Source organism: Zootoca vivipara, chromosome 11, assembly GCF_963506605.1.
Source record: "Zootoca vivipara chromosome 11, rZooViv1.1, whole genome shotgun sequence".
NCBI lineage: Eukaryota > Metazoa > Chordata > Lepidosauria > Squamata > Lacertidae > Zootoca > Zootoca vivipara.
In genome coordinates this window covers 51,929,141-51,952,227 of record NC_083286.1, presented here as the reverse complement: position 1 = coordinate 51,952,227, position 23,087 = coordinate 51,929,141, and the positions used below count along the sequence as shown (strand labels likewise).

Below are 23,087 nucleotides of genomic sequence, written 5' to 3'. Positions count from 1 at the left end.
TGACTCCATTAGTTGGCTTCGTTCTCAGAAGCTTTCATTAAGTTCTATGATCTTACTTATTTATTAAGATGGGGGGGGGGGACTTTATCTCCTTTTCTTAGAATACTAGGATTTATGTACATTCCATGAAGCAGAATGTTGGAAGATTTAAGACCAACAAAATGAAGTACTTCTCACAGAGCATCGTTAAACTATGGAGTCTGATCCCACTAAATGTGGTGATGGGCACCGAACTAGACGACGTTAAAAAATGCTTAAACAAATTCATGGAGGATAAAGCTACTAGTGGTTACTAGCCATAATGGCTATGTTCCACATATATTGTCTCAGAAATTATTTCTCTGAATGCCAGTTGCTTGGAATTGCAGATGGGGAAGCCACACTTGCACTCAAGCCCAGAGGCATCTTGTTGGCCACTGTGAGAACAGGAATAGATAGATAGATAGATAGATAGATAGATAGATAGATAGATAGATAGATAGATGATAGATAGATATAGATATAAAATTTTTATTAGTTTTACAATAATACTTTCTATTGCAATATCTCCTCTTATATTATACATTTTGGCTTTTTAGGGCCCTGACTTCCTTCAAACCTTCCTTATGGTATTCTATCTTTCATTTCAAATTTCTGCATTTTCACTATTAAACCATTGCTTTAAAATAAAAACCATTAAAACATCATACATTCTTATTCTTATCTGCAGTGGTTTTTGTGCCTTTCCTCCCAAAGCTTCTTGCAATCCTACCAACGTATTTGATTGAATACAATTGTCTTTTAAATAATTTACAAATTTGGTCCAGTCCTTGATGAACTTTTGGTCCCACTGTTCTCGGATTCTTCCCGTCATTTTGGCCAGTTCTGCATACTCCATTAGCTTCAATTGCCATTCTTCCTTTGCCGGTAATTCCTTTGGTTTCCACTTCTGTGCTAATAAAATTATTGCTGCCCTTGTTGTGTATAAGTAAAAATTAATATCTTGTCTGTTAATTTCTGTACCTACAATTCCCAGTAGAAATGCTTCTGATTTTTTAACATATGTATATTTCAACATTTTCTTAATATCATTATATATCATATCCCAGAAGCCTTTCACTTTCTTACATTCCCACCACATATGATAAAAGGTACCTTCTTTTTCTTTGCATTTCCAACATTTGTTATTTACCTTATAAAGTTTGGCTAGCTTCACCGGTGTAATATACCATCTATACATCATTTCCATCACATTTTCTCTTAAAGCATTACACACTGTAAATTTTATTCCTTCTTTCCATAATTTTTCCCAATCTTCTAACTGTATATTATAACTAAAATATTTAGCCCAATGAATCATTACCGACTTTACCTCTTCATCCTTCAAATGCCATTCCAACAATATTTTATGCATTTTTGACAATATTTTATACATTTTTGACAATATTTTATATTTACTATTCAATATTTAAATTTCAAATTTTGATTTGATATTTCCAAATCCATTTTTCTTCAGATCATCCTTAAGCATCTCATTAATTTGGTAGAAATGCAACCAATCATTAACAAATCCTTTCACCTCTTTGTATGGTTTTAATTTCCATTTGTTACCATCATTTTTGAGTAACTTTTCATATGTTACCCAGTTTTTGCTCATATTTATTTTCTTAACACTCATAGCTTCTAAAGGTGATAACCACCAAGGTGTTTTCCTTTCTAATAGGCTTTTATACCTATCCCATACTTCATAGAGAGCCTTTCGGAATATGGGGTTTCCAAATCCTTTATGTACCTTTGTTTTATCATACCATAAAATACGCATGCCACCCAAATCTGTTATCATGACCTTCTAAATCTAATAAATCTGGTTTTTTCCAGTAACATCCATTCCTTTAACCAACAGAGGCAGGCTGCTTCATAATACAACTTCAGGTCTGGCAGGGCAAAACCACCTCTTTCTTTACAATCTGTAAACACTTTAAATTTAAATTTGATTCTTGGTTTCTTCCCTGCCAGATATATCTCGAAATTACTTTTTGCCAATCTTTGAATATACATACTCCCTTGATTATTGGAATTGATTGAAACAAAAACAACATCTTTGGTAGCACATTCATTTTAATTACTGATATCCTTCCCAGGAGTGATAGTTTCATTCTTCCCCATACTTCCAGGTCTCTCCTTATTTTATTCCACACCAATGAATAATTGTCTTGAAACAAGTTTATATTCTTTGAGGTTAACCAAATTCCCAAATATTTAATTGTTTTAACCACTTCTATTTTTTAATTGCTTTCAGAATTCATCCTCCTCCTATTGGTTCATTCAGTCGGTCTTTCTTCTCTGTTGGAATCCGCTGCACCTCTCTCTTTTTAAAGTATTATTCCATTTTTCCTGTGTTTTCCTTTCCAGCTTTTTTATACAACTGTCTAAAAAAATTTTTAAAAACCTTTTCTTATCTCTTTTGGGTGAGAATGGGATTCTGGACCAGATGGGCCTTTGATTTGAAGATCCAGTAGGGATCTTCTTATGTTCTTCTCAACTCCAGAGACCCTCCTTGAGTGCCTACAAGTATGGTCAATTAGGGTTGGCAGGCAAAAGGGATAGGATCTTCTTTGTGGTGGCCTCATGGTTAGGGAACTCCATTCCTATGGAGCCATGGAATGCCCCTTACATGTACTTTAAAGACTCACTTGTTCCAGGCTGAAATCTGTAGATTTGGTGGTGGGACCTGCCTTTCACCAAAGGCCAGAAAATGGTTTCGCCTCCACCCCAGTCATATTTCCAAATACAGCCTTTTTCTTGCTTGTGGTTAAGGTACCGGGTGCCACTCACTCTATGGGATTCAAGTCTCCCTGTCTTCCTGTTAAGTGCTAAGGCAGCTTAGGACTGTTTCTGCAATGTGGAGGAAAACCTTCTCCAATCTCCGCTGGCATGGCTCAAGCAGGGAGTGCAAGGTGTATCTGCGAGCTCAGAGATCTATCAATCTGCTACACATCCCCACCCAGGATGGCGCCAAGGGTTTCGCTCCTAAGAAAGAATGCCCAGCTCCTTATAAATATAAGAACAGGAACCGACGCAGTAAAGAGTTGTGGTGGCGGTGCTGGATTAACAATATTTATCTTTATTATTTATAAATGACCTTACAGTTCAGGTTGGTGTTCAAGCTGGTTACATCTTCTTCCATTTTCTGTCTTGCAGCAGTAACTGAAGGACCAGTCCCGCAGCAGACATCCATGTTACCGCAGACACAGCCTGAACACTCCAGCAGCGAAGATGCCCCAAGCAGGACAATTCCCACAGCATGTGTCCGGCCAACACATCCACTGCGCAGCTTTGCCAACCCCTTGCTACCTCCGCCAATGAGTGCAATAGAACCGAAAGTCCCTTATACACCCCTTTTATCTCAAACAGGTAAGTGACCTCTGGAAAAGTAGAGTGCCCACGACAGAACAAAGGCCCTTCGGCCCATGGTAGAACCTCTGGTTTGCTTGCAGAAGGTCCTAGGTTGAAACTCCAGGTAGGACCAAAGTGGGTGATGGGCACTCTGGGCCACTGAGGCCTCTAGCGACCTGGACCTATATCTGCAGTGGAAATGTGCATGTCTTATTTCTCCCTGTGGTTGTGCAGTACAGATATGGAGCTAAGTGTGGAGGCTTACAGCACGAAACAAAAATATGTCTCTGATTTACATGCTATAGGTTTTAGAGTGTAAATATTACATCACACACAGTATTGTGTCTTCTTTCTAATGAGTGGCATTGGCAAACTGGTTGAATTCCCACTTCTTGGACTAACATGTGGATCAGAATGCAGTTATTGTTCAGAATGCACACTTGTCCAGATTTTGCAATCCAGTTCTTCATTCAGTATCAGGAGGAAAACGCATGCAGAAACATGTGCATTTAAAAGGAAATATTTACAGAAACACCCATTTTGCCTTGATACATTAATTTAATAATAATATGGACATATGATTGAAAACCATGCAACATTAACATGGACAAGAAATACATTGACCTATTAGGATAAAAAAGTAAAGGTAAAGGGACCCCTGACCATTAGGTCCAGTCGTGACCGACTCTGGGGTTGCGCGCTCATCTCGCATTATTGGCCGAGGGAGCCGGCGTATAGCTTCCTGGTCATGTGGCCAGCATGACAAAGCCGCTTCTGGCAAACCAGAGCAGCACATGGAAACGCCATTTACCTTCCTGCTGTAGCGGTTCCTATTTATCTACTTGCATTTGACGTGCTTTCGAACTGCTAGGTTGGCAGGAGCTGGGACCAAGTAACGGGAGCTCACCCCGTCACAGGGATTCGAACCGCCGACCTTCTGATCAGCAAGCCCTAGGCTCAGTGGTTTAACCACCGCGCCACCTGGGTCCCAGACATTAGGATAGATGTCCTAAATTCCCATGCTCATGGCAGCTTTTGACAGGTCTGTCTGCCAAGACCACGTCTGCTGTAATCTGTTTGTCTTGCCACTGGCTAATAGATCTGTGGAGTGATCACTCATTAGCCAAACCAAACAGCAGGACTCAAAATGGCAAGTTACAACTGGATCTTGTGAAATTTCATAGCATCCCGAAGAGGTGAATATCTCAAAGATATGAAAGGTGCCATCACACCATGTTTTCTTGCAGTTTATGTACTGCACAATGGAGATCGTTTGAAGTGTCCGGAATCGGATTACTCCCAGCTGCTCAGTCTTCCAGGTTTTCTTAATCCCTGACAGATAAGAATTACACAACAGTTGAAACCCACACCGTGTGTTTCCCCCCCCCATTTCAAACACCTGCTGCCCATCACTAAATAATCCACTTCTGACAACAGACATAAGGCCTGAAAATCCTGCACATCAAGGGGACCTCCAATGTTGTCTTTTCCCTAACTAATGCCGGTAATAAATCTTGGGATCCAGTGGATGAGATTTATTCAGCCCTGCTCGCCACATCATCATGAGCAATCTGTTCTACTTCTTTGGGATATTTCTTTATTTATATACCCCTTTTTAGGTGGACCTTGCGAAACAGCTTAAATAAGATTATTCCAACAATAAGCATAATTTCTTTTTCTTTTTCTTTTAAATGTTGCTATAAAAGCAAAAGACAAGTGTTTGTTTAAAACAAGGATGGGGATCCTTTCACTCTCCTGGTGTTGTTGTACAACAACTCTCATTATCCCTTACCACTGAGCATGCTGGCTGGGGCTGGTGGGAGTGCAGGAACAAATGTAGATTACCTTTCAGTAGGCCAGTTTCCGTACGCACTCATGCAACCCCCTCGATCCTACAAGCAAGAGGTATTATGGGAGTTTAAGGACACATTCCAGAGATGATTTACCTGGACAGAGCCAGAGACTGAACCTGGTAGACCTTACGCATACAAACCATAGCATTAATCAAGACGATAGCATCAAATATTAGCTCCGTAGTCGTACTGCCAAGGGGCGCATATAGCTCTGATTTATGGCACAGGTGTTTGGCACCTGGATATTTTGTAGATGCCGAAATATGCGTAAACAACATTGTAAAAGGACGGACATTTTGAGGCACCGAGGCTATGAAAGTAGCGGAAAATGTCACATCTGTTAGGGTCTCTCTTGTTTGTGCACCGATATGAAATAATGCCGAACTATTAAAGCAAGCTTCAGCTAATATGCTCAAGGAGGCCTTCCGGTAATAATAAGCTAGCCAGTATTTGCACCTGGCAGACATATATCGTCAAACTAATGAGCTAATGAAATGTTTAATAACCCTATGGAGGAAATAAAATTTCCCTACAGTCAATTCCTGCTGTAGTTCTGCAGAGCAGCAGCTGATCCGCATTGCCAACCTGTTCAGGGCTCCACCCGCCTTTTCTTTCATGTTTCTAGATATTGCTGGCGCTTTGAGATGCCCTACTGGATTGGCATGCGTTAGGACCCAAGTGCCATTCGTTTGATTAATTTTATATTAGCCTCATTCAGTTTACTTACAGTTCCAACCTCCCGTGTGCCGGGCTTTGTTTTGCTGCGTTTTGTTTTGCTGTCGTTCTGTTGAATCGTTTTTTGCATTCAAAGAACCCTTCTTGGACATTTGAATCGATTGCAGGGAGTGAGCACAAAGGCTAGCTGCAAAGACCCAGGAACGGGGCTAGCCCACCACGGCATGCTGAGTGAGCCACTTGGATGGTGGAACATAGCCCCCCCCCAAAAAAAGTGACTGTGCAGTTTGGCCAAAGTTTTGCAAGGCCCTGGTGGCATCTCATGAGACTTTTTGTCACATCTTGCGAGGCTTAGGAAAGTGAGACTGTAACGCAAGCATGAGGAACCTTTTCCAGCCAGAGGGCCATGTTGCCTCCTGGGAAATCTTCTGAGGGCCACATGCCTGGTGGGGCCAGAGGAAAAAACTGTGGGGAGCAACAAAACCAGGACAGGGGCTGTGTAAGAGTCAGGGCCAGCCCAATCATGAGGCAGGTTGAGGCAGCTGCCTCAAGTGGCAGTATGCATTGTACCTCTGTTCTGTCTCCATGGCCAGAGGCAATAATACTTCTGAACAGCTGCTGGGAACCACTGGAGGAGAGGGTGCTCTTTTGCTTGGGTCTGCCTTCAGATTTCCCATGGGCATCTGGTTGGCCACTGTGAAAACACATTGATGGACCTGCCTGATCCAGCAGGCTCTGGTGAAGGGAGCAATTTGGTGACACCATGGACTCCTTGCTCTCTTGCCTTAGTGTTGATGTCAGGGGACCACCAGGGGTCAGCAGAGAGTCCAGCGAGGAGGTGCAAGGGGTCTCTGATGCTGGGAGCTCCGAGCAACGCCAGGGCAGCTCGGGAACGCCATGCAGTCGCGACAGGCAGATACAGAGCCCTGTGGCAGAGGGGCCCTAGCTGCCAAGTACCCCGTATTTCCTGGGAAACCCCTGTTTTTTCTTACCCTTTTCCGCTGGTCTCCCGTTTGAGCTACTCTCCCATTAATCTCCCTTATTTTGGCTCCTGTCGGCGGCCATTTTTCTGGTGTCGCTTTGCCCATCTATGGGCACTGAAAATGGCCAGCGCTGGTACCGGAAGTGCATCTACGCACTTCCGGACATGCGTAGACGCGACTTCCGGCGCCGGCCATTTTCGGTGCCCATAGATGGGCAAAGCGACGCCGTAAGTTGCATCTACGCACTTCCGGACATGCGTAGACACGACTTCCGGTGCCGGCGTCGGCCATTTTCTGGTGCCCATAGATGGGCAAAGCGACACCGGGAGTTGCGTCTACACAACTTCCGGTGTTGCGCGGCTGCCGATCCCGGATTTATCTGCGAGAGACTTGGCAGGTATGGGAGGGGCTCTCTGACTCTAGGGAGCCTGAGCGACAGCTGAGCAGCTCAGGAACGGAGGGGGAGGTAGTAGCCCCGTCTCCTGAACAATGTAGGGGAATTAAATGTAGGGAAGAAAGGAGGAGACTGGCAGTTCCCAGACTAATGTGTTGGAGGCGTTCCCGCAAGACACCACTTCTGGGATCTGAAAGTGAGTGAATGGACATGAGAACTTTAGCTCTGTCTTGTGCATATCTGTATAATAAAACATTGTAAACATACAGATGTGGAGTCGGGAGTCGTTACTTGTGGAAAGCTGAACCAGCTCACTCACAGTTGGCCTAACATGGGTGGCAGCATTCCTGCTGCACGTGCAAGGCTTATGCAGGTTTCTGCAGGTCAGTCCCTTCCCACCCCGCCTTACTCTGGGAAAGGATCAAAGAGGGAGGTCCTTCCATAGAGTGTGATGTATTTAGACTGAGGTGGCTGGGAGACCACCTGCCCCTCTGCTGTCTTGCTGCATGGCCTAAGAGCACTGCTTGAACTTAGGTAAAAATGCTGAGCACTTCAAATGCTTCGCTTTAAGGAAGAACCCCAAAACACACACACACACACACACCATCTGGGTCCTTTCTTAGAACGGGGCAAAGTGAGGGGACAAGGAGAGCTAGCTGCCGATGCAATGGCAACAAAAATAAGAGTAAGTTTGGGAGGGAGGGAGGGAGATCAGTGATAGTAGAGAGAAGATGAGGAGAAAGTAGCAAAGAATGAAATTCAGGAAGAGTTGGGGTAGGGGTGCAGATTCAGCACAGACTTCTGAGCTGGCCCTACTACCAGTTGCTTATTCCTCACTCTTACAACATTGATTAAGAGGCTATCCCAACATTTGCTTCTTCTTTATTTATCCCTCTGTGTGTGTTCTTTTTACTTTAAATTTTGAGCTCTAATTGCTACCTGTTGCTACTCCCAAGCCGAAGACAGAGGAGGGGAAACTTAATTGCCATTTTGGTTTCTCATTAGCAATGCCCAAACGGAGCCATCTGCCTTTGTGCAGAGAAGCAGCTCTTTAAGGCGCAGTGACATCAATTAATGAGTTACATGTGAATAACATGATCCAACCCCCTTCCTTACCACCTCCCTGCCGTAGCAGGCTCACAGGTGCAAATATTCCATGTGCCAGGCATATATTAGCAAACTTTATTCTGCCATATAGTTTGTGTGCCAGGCCTAAATGGATTTTGAATGACTGGCTTGTTCCATGAGAGAGAGCGGAAGTCCTGTAATTTATTTGGCAATAGTTTTAATTAGCATTGCTGTGCAAATGTGAAGAACAAACTGAAATGAAAGAAATTAGCATAAGCTTTGAAAGACTCATGTCAGCTGTGCCACCTATGCTGTATATTTATTAACTTTTAAGTCCTGATTACAGGTAGGCAGCCGTGTTGGTCTGCCGTAGTCGAAACAAAATTTAAAAATTCCTTCCAGTAGCACCTTAGAGTCCAGCTAAGTTTGTCATTGGTATGAGCTTTCATGTGCATGCACACTTCTTCAGATATCAAACTGATGTGGGAGGTGTGAAGCACTGAACATAAGACTGAATAAAATGAGAAGCTGAAAGAACCTGAAATGGGCAGATTTTCCCTTCCCTACTCTCACACCATATAGAGGAGCAACTGAGAGTATCAAAATGCCTTCAAGCAGTTGTGCCTAAGTACATTTTCTTCCCTTTACTCTTTCCCCTCTTGGATCGTATTATTTTAAAACACATACCCGTTATCTTCTGTGGATGGCTATATAGTCTGTTCTTTCTTTGAGATTCTAGGAAGTTCAGCAAAACTAGTTATTGAGGAACTCATTTATTACAGTGAAGATAGGAAGCGGATTGTTATCTTTTGAAGAATTTATTTAACTTTCTTTCTTAGCTTTCCCTTTTTCATTTCAGCTAAACTTGGATTATCAAAGAGATTCAGGCATGCAAAAAATGTCTGGCTCTTCTTTTGTCTAATGCTTCCTAGTAGAAAGATATTTATAAGTGGTAAAGTTCAACGTGACACTCTAATTTGGGAGAGCTTTGCTTTGAATATTCTTCAGCATTTAGCAATGCAAGCCTCGCTCACCCTGTGCTTTAACATTTGATTAAAATTAATGTTTGGGTTTTTGAAAAGGGGAAAAAAATCAGTTCTAAAGAAAAGAAAATCAAAATGCATTTTTAAACATTCTCTCTGTAGCCTGTTGTTGGTGTTGAATTACACTTCTTAAGTATAGCCAAATATATATATTTAAAACCAGACATTTAGAAATATTTCCACTGCAAAATAGAGCAGAGTACAAATGGACCACCCCATTTCATCACCCTATTTTGGGGAGGTGGCCATTTGGGGAGGGAGCTGTGCTGAATTGTTAAAGAGAGGTGGTGGTTGTGTCCAATTGGGCTGGAACAATGGAAAGCAGGGAGACCAACAGTTGATGGAGCCACAGTCAATGATGGGCAGAGTCAAGTAATTTTAGTTTTGCCCCTCATCTTCATCTCTACTGAGTCATACAAAGGCAACACTTGAAACTAAGGAGGAAGCTGACAGCCAAGGCTATCCCCTGGGCATGCTGTAAGTAGGCAGGCAGACAGGTGAGGGTGGGAAGGGGGCAGTCCGAGGGCAGACTGAGGTTGGTAAGGCAGTGTCCCATTTGCCGCCTCCTCCTCCTCCTCCTCCTCCTCCTGTGATCACCTGTAGCCAAGTAAGATTGTCTTCCATAAAGACGGTTTCAACAATTAGTCCGTAAGTGACTGTGAAGGCCAATTCTGGATCCACACGTTCTTCCACAGTGGGGACATTGATTTCCGGGCGGGAGTTGATCACAGTGTGGATTTGCCAAGCATGCCTTCCTCCTAGCATGTTTCTCCCTTGCACCCTGAGTTCGAGTGTCTTCAAAGCCCATGACACCTTTGATAAAGGCTGTTCTCCAATTGGAGCGCTTGCAGGCAAGTGTTTCCCAAATGTTGGTGTTCATACTACTTTTTTTATTTAAAAAACCCATAATTGCCTTGAGAGAGTCTTTGAACCTCTTTTGTTGACCACCAGCATTACGCTTTCCATTTTTAAGTTCGGAATAGAGTAGTTGCTTTGGAAGACGATCATCAGGCATCTGCAGAACATGACCAGTCCAACAAAGTTGATGTTGAAGAATCATTGCTTCAACAGCATCCTTTTAAAGGGAGTACTTGGCAAAACACTCATTCTCTAGCCCTAGGTGTTCTACAAATCCAGATATACAAGAGGGGGACAGGGAGCAGGGGCGAGGATGGCCATTCTGCCCAACACCACTGTGCCTGTCACCCTCCATGAGCTGAAGATCAAATATCCAAAAGAGGGAGCCTGCCATGGTCATAGAGACTCTCCGCATGATGCAGACTCATGGATTTCAGGGTTCTACATTGCATGGGGTGCCTACATAAGCAGAAACACACGGCCTCCTTTGAAAAGTCACCCTCCAACGTGTGGTGGCAAGGATGAAGCTAGTACTCTCCTCCCTGACCACACATAATAATGGTTTCTCGTGACTGAATAGCTCCTGCTCTCTTTTTCACACACACACACACACACACACACACACACACACACACATGCCCAAACACAATGGAGTAGAGAAAACTTCAGAAAATCAGCATTATTTTTCTCTCGCAAGGTCCAAGAAGTGGCACTGCTTCTTGCATTGAGACAAAGCTACTTGTCTGTAGTCACACTAGCCCTCTGGCCTGCCCTTCCTCATGCACCTGCTGTGGCCAGATTTAAGCAGCTCCTGAAAACATACTAGTTTCCGTTGACTTTCCCTGCCTCTGGTCACACTGCTCAGTGTTTCTGTTTTAATGCTTCGATTAACTTTTTAAAATCATGTATTTACTTTTTGCTTGTGGTTTCATGGTTGATGTGAGCTGCTTCAAGATTTTGTTATATTTACTGGTGTATAAGTTATTTTAAACAAATCCAATAAATATTTGCCCCATCCCGGCACCTTCTGGGAGGAGAACAGTGGTAGTTGCAACCAATTGACCTGCCAACTGACCAAGAAATTATCTCTCGCTGTGTAAGGAGAGAAAGAGTAGCCACTTTCAGAGCTGCAGAGAAAGAAAGCCATAGCAGATAATCATCCCTGCGATTGTCCGGGATTGTTCCCACTCTGCAAAAATTTCCTCTCATTTTTGGCATTTTGGCTCTGCTCAGTCCAGCTACAAATGCAGCCTTTTTATGCCAACTTAACTGTGATCGATTCTCCTTAGTGTAGTTGTGGTTCTGTGAGGGTGCAGAGAAGTCTCTGTTACAGATTCTTAGCCCTCTCTGCCTCTCTTTACTCAAGGTCAACCACTCTTAGTATACATACTTGAGATGGCCACCAAATCCTTCCTTCTGCCTGCCAGTCCCTCAGGTCAATATTGCACATGCCTATTCTTTTCTAGGCCTGAATATGCTTTGATGTTCTGCCAAGAGCTCTGATATATTTCTCCACCACCAAAAACCTTCCCAAAACTGAGATTCATCCATCCCTTGACTGGGGGGGATTTAATGTTTTGCACTCATTGATTGCCAGTGGGAAAGGCTTGAGCATGAAGTTGGGTAGCCCATCGAAATCCAAGAAAAATTTAAAAGTGTTTATTACCTAGATATCACCTCTAATTGACTTGGAAATGGTTGTGATTCATTTCTGTGGAACTTACTTCCATGTAAGTATGCTTAAGACTGTAGGATTAATCTAACTGGGTTTTATTTTAAGATTCCTATTTGGATCTTGTGCTGTTTAGATTCAATATGCTGTTGTGGTTTCATTCTTTTTTAAAAAAATGTGTGCTACACATTTTAGGTGATAACAGATTATAAATGTAAGGAAGGGCCTGGGCAAAATATGGCTGATTTAATGTGTATTCTCATGTTGCTTCTGCTTTCTTCAGTGCATGATTCATGTGCTAATATGGTCCTACCTTCTCCATTTATATTGCAGCACCCAACCTTCCCAAGGCTCAGGTTAAGACAGCATCACTTGGACTAGCTGGCAAAGCAAGATCCCCTCTGCTTCCCGTCTCAGTGCCGACAGCCCCAGAAGCCTCAGAAGAGGGGCACAAACAAACAGAGGATCCTGCAAATGTAAGCATAAGTCCATAGTTCTCTTGTAGTCCAGAAGCACTAGCTGAAATGTTTTGTAGATCCAGTCTCGTACCAATTGGATTGATGGGACTGCCAAAGGCAGGTATTACTGGAGAAGTAAGTCTGGCACTGAAAATAACTGTCCCATTTCCTCCTCCTCCTCCTCCTCCTCCTCCTCCTCCTCCTCCTCCTCCTCCTCCTCCTCCTCCTCCTCTTCCTCTTCCTCCTCCACCTTATAGCAGTTTTCACTTCCCTTGTTTAGAATACAAGGGATAATACTCATTTCTCCCACATCTCATCCCCATTTTTTTCCTCCCAAAGCTTACCCGCAGTCAGTTGGAGCCTTAGCATTTACTTTTCAGGTTCAATATTAATATATTACATAATCTGTGTCAAGTTCAAACGCACTCTCAAGTTCACGTCTGTTGTTCAAATTCAGATTCATTTTTATTTTAAAAAAATATCTGTAAAGTATCCAGATTGATATTCAAAGATCCTTTGTCCTTGTCAGCCATTAGCTGTTTTAACTTCCAAGGCTAGTCTGCAACTTTTTCACTTGTAATGTTTTTCATGCAGTTTAAATACCCAGGCATGGGAGTGGACTTCCTTTTAATCCTCCCGTTTTGCTGATTTAATAATTAATAGCTAATTTCCTTCTCACCTTGCAAATCGGTTTGAAGTTAGTTGGAATGGTAAGTGCTGCTGGCTGGTTCAGAGACTTCACTCTGCAGAGCTGCGTTGGTGCCTAAATCGCCGGCTTTTCCTTGGCTTGCCCCCCCCCCACGCTCTCCGCACCTTTCGGAGTGGAAGCAGAGACCAGAGCCCAAGCTGCCATTGTGATCTGCAGACCTCTTGACACCTCAAACTTTCCTTTGAGGCTTTTTTGGGGGTACACCTCGCCTCAGCGCTTCCCCCACAGACCTCTGCAGTGCCAGGCTTGACAGAGCTGTCCAACCCGCAGTCCGCCCTCCATTCACGCCAACCCCAGAAGCACAGATTTGTCTCAGTTGAGAAAGCTTATCAACCCCCCAAGGAAGTTCAAAATCTTTCTGAGGTGCATCAGGGAAAGACAATAGCATCTCAACAAACATGGGGAGTAGGTCACGGGAACCACAGTTTTCTACAAGGATGCTATGTACCTTCACATCTTTGTTGGGCAACTTGTGTGGGTGACAGTCGGAAGTCTTCTTGAAATGCGAGTTTCAGCTTCACAGAAGAGGATTTTGTTGTCACCCCAGCAGGGTAGGAAAGAGTTAAACTTCTCCTCCCCAACCACCACGGTTCCAAGTCCATTCAGGTTTCCCTGAGACTTCTAAATACATAACAAAAAAGATGTGCACTTTGATTGCAATAATGCAAGTACTGCCGAGTCTGGTTTGGCTCTGGTTGGATGGAAACCATTTCCTCCATGTAAAAAGCTAGATCATAAAGAGCAGCTGTGCTGTTGGGGTAGAACTTTGGACCATGGACCCAGTCAGGAGAAAGAGCAGGAGAGCCCCAAACACAGCAGGGCTGGCTCACATTTTAGGAATAGGAATAATTTATTGGCCAACTACCAACATACTTGGAATTTTGAAATAAGTAATGCCTGTTGCCATCTAAAGAGTTGGTCCTCTGTAAGCCCATTAAGTCCAGAGTCAAAAATTACCTGACCGCATCACATCTTAGCCTAGCTGGCCTGCTAGTTTTCTGTGTACAATGATTTTATTTTTATTTTTATTATTTTGAATGGAAGTGCTCTCCCCATTTGCATTCTTCTTCTTCTTCTTCTTCTTCTTCTTCTTCTTCTTCTTCTTCTTCTTCTTCTTCGAGTAAATTGTCTTCCATATACATGGTTTTAACAATGGGTCCGTAAGTGACTGTGGAGGCCAGTTCTAGATCCACATGTCCTTCCACAGTGTGGATTTGTCAAGCGCGCCTTCCTCTTAGCACGTTTCTCTCTTGTGTCCTGAGATTGAGTGTCTTCAAAGCCCCTGACACCTTTGGTAAAGGCTGTTCTCCAACTGGAGCACTTGCAGTGTTTCCCAGTTGTCGGTGTTTATACTACTTTTTTTTTTTTTTAGATTTGCCTTGAGACAGTCTTTGAACCTCTTTTGTTGACCACCAGCATTACGCGTTCCATTTTTAAGTTCGGAATAGAGTAGTTGCTTTGGAAGACGATCATCAGGCATCCGCACTACATGACCAGTCCAACAGACCATGACCAATCTCTTTCAATTCCAATTTGCAATCTAGAACAGATACCATCCAGATGGAGGCTGCATCATTCAAAATGCACTTGCCATATAGATGGCTGTGACTGTACCCCACATTCTTGGCAACTACCAGCTTCCACAAAATGTGGGAGCCTGATACAGTAAGCTATATAGTTTCAACCTTTGTCCCTGAATGTACAGCTTTGCCACATGGAAGTGTATTAAGCCACTTACACAAGCAGAATTTAATAATAATTTTCTTTTCCATACTCTGCACATGTAACTGGGTTGCCCCAGCCACTCTGGGTGGCTCCCAACAGAATATTAAAAATACAATAGAACATCAAACATTAAAAACTTCCCTATGCAAGGCTGTCTTCAGGTGTCTTTTAAAAGTCAGATAGTTGTTTATTTTCTTGACCACTACCAAGAAGGTCCTCTGCCTGGTTCCATGTAACTTCACTTCTCACAGTGGGGGAACCGCCAGAAGACCCTCGGAGCTGGACCTCAGTGTTTGGGCTGAACGGTGGAGGTGGAGATACTCCTTCAGGTATATAGGGCCAATGTCATTTACAGGTAGGGCTTTAAAGATCAGCACCAACGCTTTGAATTGTGCTCGGAAACGTACTGGGAGCCAGTGTAGAAGGATTTTAAATCTGCCCCTCTTATTTTCCTCACACCCTAAAAGGAAGAATCTTTCCAGTGATTTCTTTCTTGTGTTTTGCTGTTCTATTTCCCTTTCTGGATCCTGTCCAGGGCATTTGCTCCACTAGTGCAATTCAAGCACTATGATTTAGAGGCCATCTCCTGCAAGTAGTAGCAGCAACTGAAACAAATGGTAATTGAAGTGAGTGGAAACACAATAGGCAGCCTAACTGGTGGGCAAAAGCCATCACAGCACAATGCCATCCCAGGGCAGCTCTTGGATTATTGCACAGCCTTTTTTTGTGTGCCTCTGAATGGTTTCCAAGCCTTGACGGCCGTTCTGTGTACAAGAGATAAGGCAGCCTGGCGTCATGCAATTGGGAAGGGAGTGAAGAAATGAAAACGACCACTTTGGTTGAAATGACTGGTATAAGGAGCTGTGGAGTGTGGAACATTTCAGCTCTAAATATCTTATTTTTCATAATGGCTGGACAAATTATTTGCCAAGGGAAGTCTCAGCAGGAGTGGGCGCACTTAGAGGAGATAATGGAAGAGGAGCCAATGAGGAGCAAAGTTCAGGTTCACAGTCCTACTCAACCTCTATGGGCATCCTAAAGACATTGGCTTTTTATTAACACTTGAGTATCCTCCCAACTTACTTTCAAATAATGCCATTCCCTTTCAAACACATATAAATAAAGATATCTTTTATAGGACATTCTTTTCAACCTCTTCCATGTTACATCCTTGTTGTACTGATACTGATTCAGGATAGTCACATTGAAAATATCCGCTGAAAGACTGCTTTTAAAACTGGCAAGACAGGGGAAGATCAGGGCTGGATCGAGGGTAGAGATGGATGGATCTGTCCCTTTCTATTTTTTTCCCCTAAACTTAAATACAATTCTCCATGTTTCTGCAGTGACCAGTCATAATTGTTATCCATGCTGATTATCTTGGATAGATTTGGACACAAGCTTAAAGAAACAGCATTAACTAGCTGGTTGCTTTCTCCGCAGGTATATGAACAGGATGATCTTAGTGAACAGATGGCTAGTTTGGAGGGGCTAATGAAGCAGCTGAACGCCATCACAGGCTCAGCCTTCTGAATGCTTTGGATGAACAGAAGAATGGAGTAACCCAGGAACATTGCAGCATACCAGCGTTTCACACATACACCACCACCAAACACCCGCGTTTGCCATAAAGCCAACCGATGCGCCATCAAACCCCGTTCTAAGGAGAGATCTCACAGTCTTGAAATGGCATCGTGCATTCCTATTGGTCGAGCAACAGTCTGAAGCAGTGATGAAAGAACAGCCCTGAGAAGCAAGAAACAAGATGTCTCCTTGACCCAACCCCAGTGCCTCCTGATGGCCTATTTTGTTCTGCTGATCTTCGCAGTGTGCAGGGTGGGATCTTACGTATGGTCTGCTTCACACATTATCATGTGGATGGATGGTAACCTGACCTAGGCTGGCCTCTCTCCTCATGAGGGAGGCCACCAATTTTGTCCCCAGTGAAATTTAAAGTGAATCGGGTGGTTCTTCCTCAGGTGAAACTCCTGAGATCTTTTGAGGGAAGTCAAAGAGACTGCTGGCATTTCTTGGTGGGTTGCAGAGTGAGTGCTCATCCATAGATTGTCAGAAGTGATTCTGCTGCCAAAAATTTTAATTTGGAAACTTGTAAAGGCACTCCCATTCCCATTGAAGCCCATTACAAGCCAAGCCTGTGGTTCCACCGAGCATGTAATGGACTCATCCTGCTGTCAACATTCTCTGTTGCTAGCAAGCCATCACTTCCTCTAGCCCTTCTCCTTTCCCAAAACTGACTGTTGGGAAGAGGAGAGGGGTATTGCATGACACCCATTGATGCCAGAGAGCCTGTGCAAACAAGTTTCTAATATCTCTCGCTTTCCCGGCATTAACCAATTCTCCACATGAGCATCCAGGTTGGAGTGCCTGGGTCTTAAAGCAGGACCTTTACGACTGTTTATGCTCCCTACCAGCCCTCCTCACCACTGGCCTCCTTATGGGAAGGGCAGTAGAGAAAACAGACAGGAAGCTCGCCAGATGCTACAGCATTACCAATTCTACAAACATTTTCAAAAAAACAACAACACCCTTAGTTTTTGCTAAGTCCAAGTGAGGAACCTGCAATTCTCCATGTGTTGCTGAACTACAACTCCCAGCAGCCCTGACCATTAGCCATGCTAACTGGGGCTGATAAGAGCTGGAGTCTAGCAAGCTATGGAGAACTAAAGGCTCCCCCATCCCTCCTCTAAGAGGTCTCTGAGTTAGCGAGAAATAAATAGTGAGATGAGCTGGAGGGGAGCTTAGCTATCGCTCTCTGTCCCGGGATTGTTCATAATATGAAATTAGAAGCAAAACTAGATTTTTCTCCTCAGGCAGAAGCACTGTAGGAATTTCTAAGGAAGCCAAAAGAGTTTTTGAAACCGCTAGCAAAATTTTATCCATGTTTCGCATACCCAGCGCTCATGTGGTTTGATGTTTTGGGAAGGGAGCCTTCATGTGCTTTGTGCTAGCTTCATTCATACTGATTTAATTCCAGTGTTGTTGAAATTGGCGTGTTCAACTGTGAGGAAGCACCATAGCTGCCAAGTTATCCCTTTTTTAAAGGGATTTTCCCTTATGCTGAATAGGCTTCCTCGCGAGAAAAGGGAAAACTTGGCAGCTATGGGAAGCACCCATGTACGTCAGGTTCCCCGCCATAATTACACCACCAGGATAATATGTGTAGCAGGCCCTACAATTTTTTTTTAACTTGCTAAAGAGGGTTCTAGGAGAGTTTTTTTGTGTGTCGATCTTCCAGGTGCGTTGCGATGCACACTGTAGGCCACTGTGATATCATATAAAATATCTAGATCCTTTTGCTTTTCATCGTTTCAACGCAAAAGCATCATCGCATAGCACCAAAGGGTTGGAAGTATTCTCAACAGCACAAAACATGAAGAAAAAAACCAATAACACTCTTCTTTTTTAAAAAAAAAAAACAATTAAAGCCAAGAAATATTATTTTAAGCACTCAACTTGCACAAGTGGTGGAGCCATTTATGGAGAGAAATCACCCACATAGCAAGTATTTGCAAATCTCCCCACAGTTAAACGTATGCCTAAACATAAGATATGAGTAGAGGGGGGAGTTAATTGGCAACAGAGCCATGCTGTCAACCTCTATATACATCTGAAACAATCTCTGATATGCAGTTGTTCTGCTCCTAAGCTAGGAATTGAGGCACGTGTAAGGCTATGCAGGTTTTGTGCCACGCTGAGCCATCTTTAGCAGCACCACAGTGCGAAAGGATGCTCACTCTTGACCTCTCTCTGCTTCATCCTGACACCCCCCAAATACTGCTTGGTTTCATAATTCCGCAACACAACTATCAAAGAAGAAAACGTCTAACGTATGGGAAACGCTGAGCTTTGTCGACATCAAGCAAGTCCTAGGTGCAGACAGTGAGTTGAGATGAAGAACCAGTGGCTAGATGTGTGTGCTGGCGAAGGAATTCCTAGAATAGGATGATAAATAGGATGCTGTGTCACAAGGTATGACATTTTGCCAGCACTACTGGGGGTAACACCCCCCAGTGCAAATGTTTACAAACAAGGTGCCAGAAAGTTTTTTTTTTTTTTAAAGTCCTTCTACAACAGTTTCCATATTGGCAGCAGCCAGTGAACGGTCTGCACCATTTACAGCAGGATACTGGCTATGAACCCAAATGATGCCTTCTAAGTGTTACCTCCCACTCCCATTCCAGTATTCTGGCTTTTTGTTACAGTGTTTATTGACATCCATATGTGGTAACATGAACAAAATGTTGTGTGCATGCTTCCCAGTGCTGAACTTTCTGCATTCATTCAGAGTTAATCCCTGTTTTCGCAGGCAAATCACCAAAAGGGAGCTAAATTTGCATATTTATCAGTTATGAGGCTGCAAAAGCCCAATGAGAAGGTTTCGGCTGAGTTATTGCATTCAGCACTGCCTTTGATTTCAAGCTTGAGTAGGTCATAATTTTAAAAGAGCATGGAAGGGAGAGAGGATCTTTACATCCTAATAGCTCTTTTTATTAGGAAGGTAATTATATGTGAAGTCCTGAATAAAATATTTGGAATAAAATGGCACAGTATCAGAAGTAATAATTCGGAAAACTTACACATACACACACACACAACCTTATGGTGGGTAGGAGAAGAGAGAATCTAAATGCTTCATTAGAAATGCTAGTGTCTTTGTGAAAGTGTTCTCCCAAAATAATGCTTCTTATTCAATTTAGCCTGGAATGTTAATGCAACATTTCCTAATGACTAGGCAGTCTTATTTAGTATGGGAGGTTGAGTTTTTAATGTTCCGACCAATTTGGGATGGCACCCAGCTGCATCCAGTTGCATTGATGCCGTGGAACTCAATGTCTTGTTTCAACAAAAGCAGGAATGACAAGATTGCTCCTCCAACTGGGAGAGAACAGAAAGAAAGGAAAGAAAAACATCTATGAATTTTTAGTAGACCGATAAGGCCTACTGCTAAATTCCTAAAAGCAAATCTGACTCTGCATTTAAAACACTATCAGCTGAAAAGATAGTTCTGCAAGAATGTTGAAACGAGAATGCACTTCGTTCTTTGTTGTGAAGTCCCCTAATGGGTTCCGCACCTGCATCTTCAGAACTTTCTGGAACACCAGTCAGAGGGCAAGTGCACCTACCCATGGTTAAGCAGGATGTGTCCATCTGCCACATGCCCTGAAGATGCAACAGATTCCCTCCCAGTCAGTTAATGTCTGACTTCCATGGAATCAGGATCACTACAGTGTCCCCCGCCCCCTGTAAATTTCCTTATGAAACCCGACATTTCCTTCCTCCCTTTCTCTCACTTGTTGCCATTGCAGGGGAGGCAAGATGCAATGTGTCTTAGATGTTGTGAATTCTGCTTCCTATGAATTACTCTTCCTTATTCAGCAACTTGTGTATCTGTGGAACAGCTAAGGCACGTTTTTAACAATGACAACAAGCTTGGGATGGTGAGGAGTTCCTGTTTCAGAGGGCCTGATCTATGTTAGTGAAGAGTACAATGTTGACACCAAACACAACATGAAGAAATCATTCTCCTGGATTTATTTTTATTCGGGGCCCTGATGTGGGAATAGACCCAATTAGGGAAAGCATTTACAGAGATAGGGTTGCCATATTTTGAAGAGCAACAAAGAGGACACATTTGCCGACTTCGACTTTTACCTATGGATCGCTATGACAACTTTCATTTTACATACCCATGAAAAAGAGGGTGTGTCCTGGGGCAGGGGGAAGAGGACATATGGCAACCCTACTAGCACATCTGCAAAACAACTTCCTTGCTGAGCAATGATGCCAGTTCTCAACAGGCTTCTACAATATTGCTTTCCCCCCTCAAAGGACAAACTTTCTATCCCACTGGTTTCAAAGCAGTTGGATGAGTGTGCTTAAAATCGGATGGTTTATTTAGTGCACAATCTGATGATGCTCTTGAATATTTCTAGTTATATATCTGGGAGGTGCCACCTCATTCTGTTAGCACAAATGACACTACAGTTGCTTACCCCCAGAGCCCTTGAAATATCTACCAGCTAAGAAAACATACTCTTCCAAAAGGAAGTATCAGAAGCCAAAGAGCGAACCTCCTGAGATTTAGACACTTTCTACCCATAGTCTTCAAATTTTCCATGCTAAGGCATCTTTTTTCATTCTCTAGTTTACATTCAGAGATGGATTTGGACAGTTGGGTGTTTGCCATTGTCAGATTAGGTTATTCCACAGAACTTCACTTCTAGACTACCTGTCCTAATCTAGTATTGCTTTGGGAGGAGGACCCTGTTGTAAACCCTGTTGAATCTATTCCCATACATCAATATGGTTTCTACTTTTATTACTTCACTCTCCTGAAGAAAGATAGTTGATTGGGTCCATCTGTTACTTCAACACCATTGATTCCTTCACTTTGCTGCCAGGGACAAATACTTCCAGTATTGAGTCCTGCCCATGGCACTGAGAGTCTGGCAGACATAAGCGTTTTTCTCTTGTTTCAAGAACCTGTTGATCTTCCCTACGAATCCTATCATTCTTATCAATCTATAGCAAAGCACTGTACAGAAACCTCTTCCTTTCACCCTTGATGTTTTTGTCTGCATCAATATGGACAAAGAATTCGATGAATTGGGTCCATTTTGCATATGCTTCACAGATGTGCCTTTCTCCCTCAGGACAGTGTCTATGGTAATAGCTGTTACATCTTAATTGTGTCTGCATCTGGTACCAAGGGCTATACTTTGATTCACCGCCCCTCATTATTTCTATGACCTTCCTGACTGTGTGTATCCATCTCCCTAAGAGGCAACTTCAGACAATGCCAAGTGCTGAATTCTCTGGTTCAAGGTAACCAGGTATTGGGGTTCTCTGAGATTTGTGTCCCATTGGATGGGGCTTCTTAGGTATATATTGTCTCTATCCACAAGTACTTCCCAAAATTGTATTTTCATAATCTCATGGTGGCCAAAACCTTGGCTCACAAACCTTCTTTAACTGTCCAGAAATTATTTTATACATCTCTTTCCAGTGCCAGACTTTCCTTCTTTGCATCCTAGTAGGATAGGAAACTTCAAAGTGTGGAGAATGCACTCATACTAGACCTGACTTCTGAAATATATTATTGAATGCATATGAATCCTCTATTAGAATATCTTTCTGAAGATACTGGGAAAGATGAGTTCATACGTCAGCAATTTATGAACATTGTTCCTGTATCTTCTCTTACTTTCACCCATCTGCTCTGGAAGGGGTTGGCTCCCATGTACTTGCCTGCCAGAATTCCGCTTTCAATCTGAAGCCTCTCCCTAGTTCTGATGCAACTCATGGATGATCCCTGAAGCTGTGATGCCCTGTGATTTATGCCTCCTTTGCTTTAAGATCGAATTTAGAGTTCAATCTACTCTGCACATAGAGCAGTTGAGCTGTTGGCCCTCCATACTAAACCAGCATTCCTGCTGATGCACCCATCTAAAGTGCTACTTTAACCTGATGTTACCATTCTCCGTGAGCTGCCATGTCCATTCCACTTGTGCCAGGATATTAGCATCCCTGCTTTTTATTTGGAGCTTAAGAAAGATAGACTTTACATACCCCAGATTTCCTGACTTTCTATCTTCATAACATCTGTGGATACAATGCATGTGGTAATTGCATTGCTTCCCAGAAGTTGTTCCATTGAGTTGGTTGGTTTCCATTATTCTATTACTCCTGGTTACCAAATGGTGAAGCCATCCTTTCCTCTACTCTTAAGAGTCAGAGTACCAGAGGCTACATTGTCAGCTTTCCTCTGGGGTGTTCCTTTTCATGCCTTTTCAACTTTAATATTAATCAAGCTCTGTGCCCTATGCAAAATGCTGCATTTCATAGAACAATCCGCAAGAACCTTATACGGACATCGCCAGAATTCACCTTGAAATTACCCAATTGTGAGACTGCACAAAGTTCATGACAAAAGGCGGTTATTAACCCGTAATGGGTTTTCTTCACATGGGCGTTTCTGCTGACACACGGCCCACCTCTTTGCCTGCCTACTGATCACACGTATTGATATCATCAGGCCCAACAGAAGGGACTGAGGAGGCAAAGTGATCTCTCCACACTTCAGGGCACGTGCACATGGACAGATCCCACCTACCTAAGGTGAGGAACAGGAGTGGCAAACCTCTAAACAGGAATTAAGAAAGTTCCAAAAATGCTCTGCACAAGCTGGAATGTGTGCACAGGAGGGTGACCGAGATGATCAAGAAACAGTTGAGGGAGTTGGAAAAGAGGAGA

At 43.2% G+C, this 23,087-nt stretch overlaps 1 protein-coding gene across 1 annotated transcript in view; it reads left to right on the top strand.

The window, feature by feature from the left end:
- DCC (DCC netrin 1 receptor) overlaps positions 1-18,219 on the top strand; it is a 904,619-nt gene extending 886,400 nt beyond the window's left edge. The window contains exons 27-29 of the mRNA XM_060280362.1: positions 3,181-3,393; positions 12,255-12,397; positions 16,257-18,219. Coding sequence (XP_060136345.1) covers positions 3,181-3,393; positions 12,255-12,397; positions 16,257-16,346 — 446 coding nt within the window. The 3' untranslated portion in view covers positions 16,347-18,219. The remainder of the gene's footprint in view (positions 1-3,180; positions 3,394-12,254; positions 12,398-16,256) is intronic.
- The last annotated feature ends 4,868 nt before the right edge of the window (positions 18,220-23,087 follow it).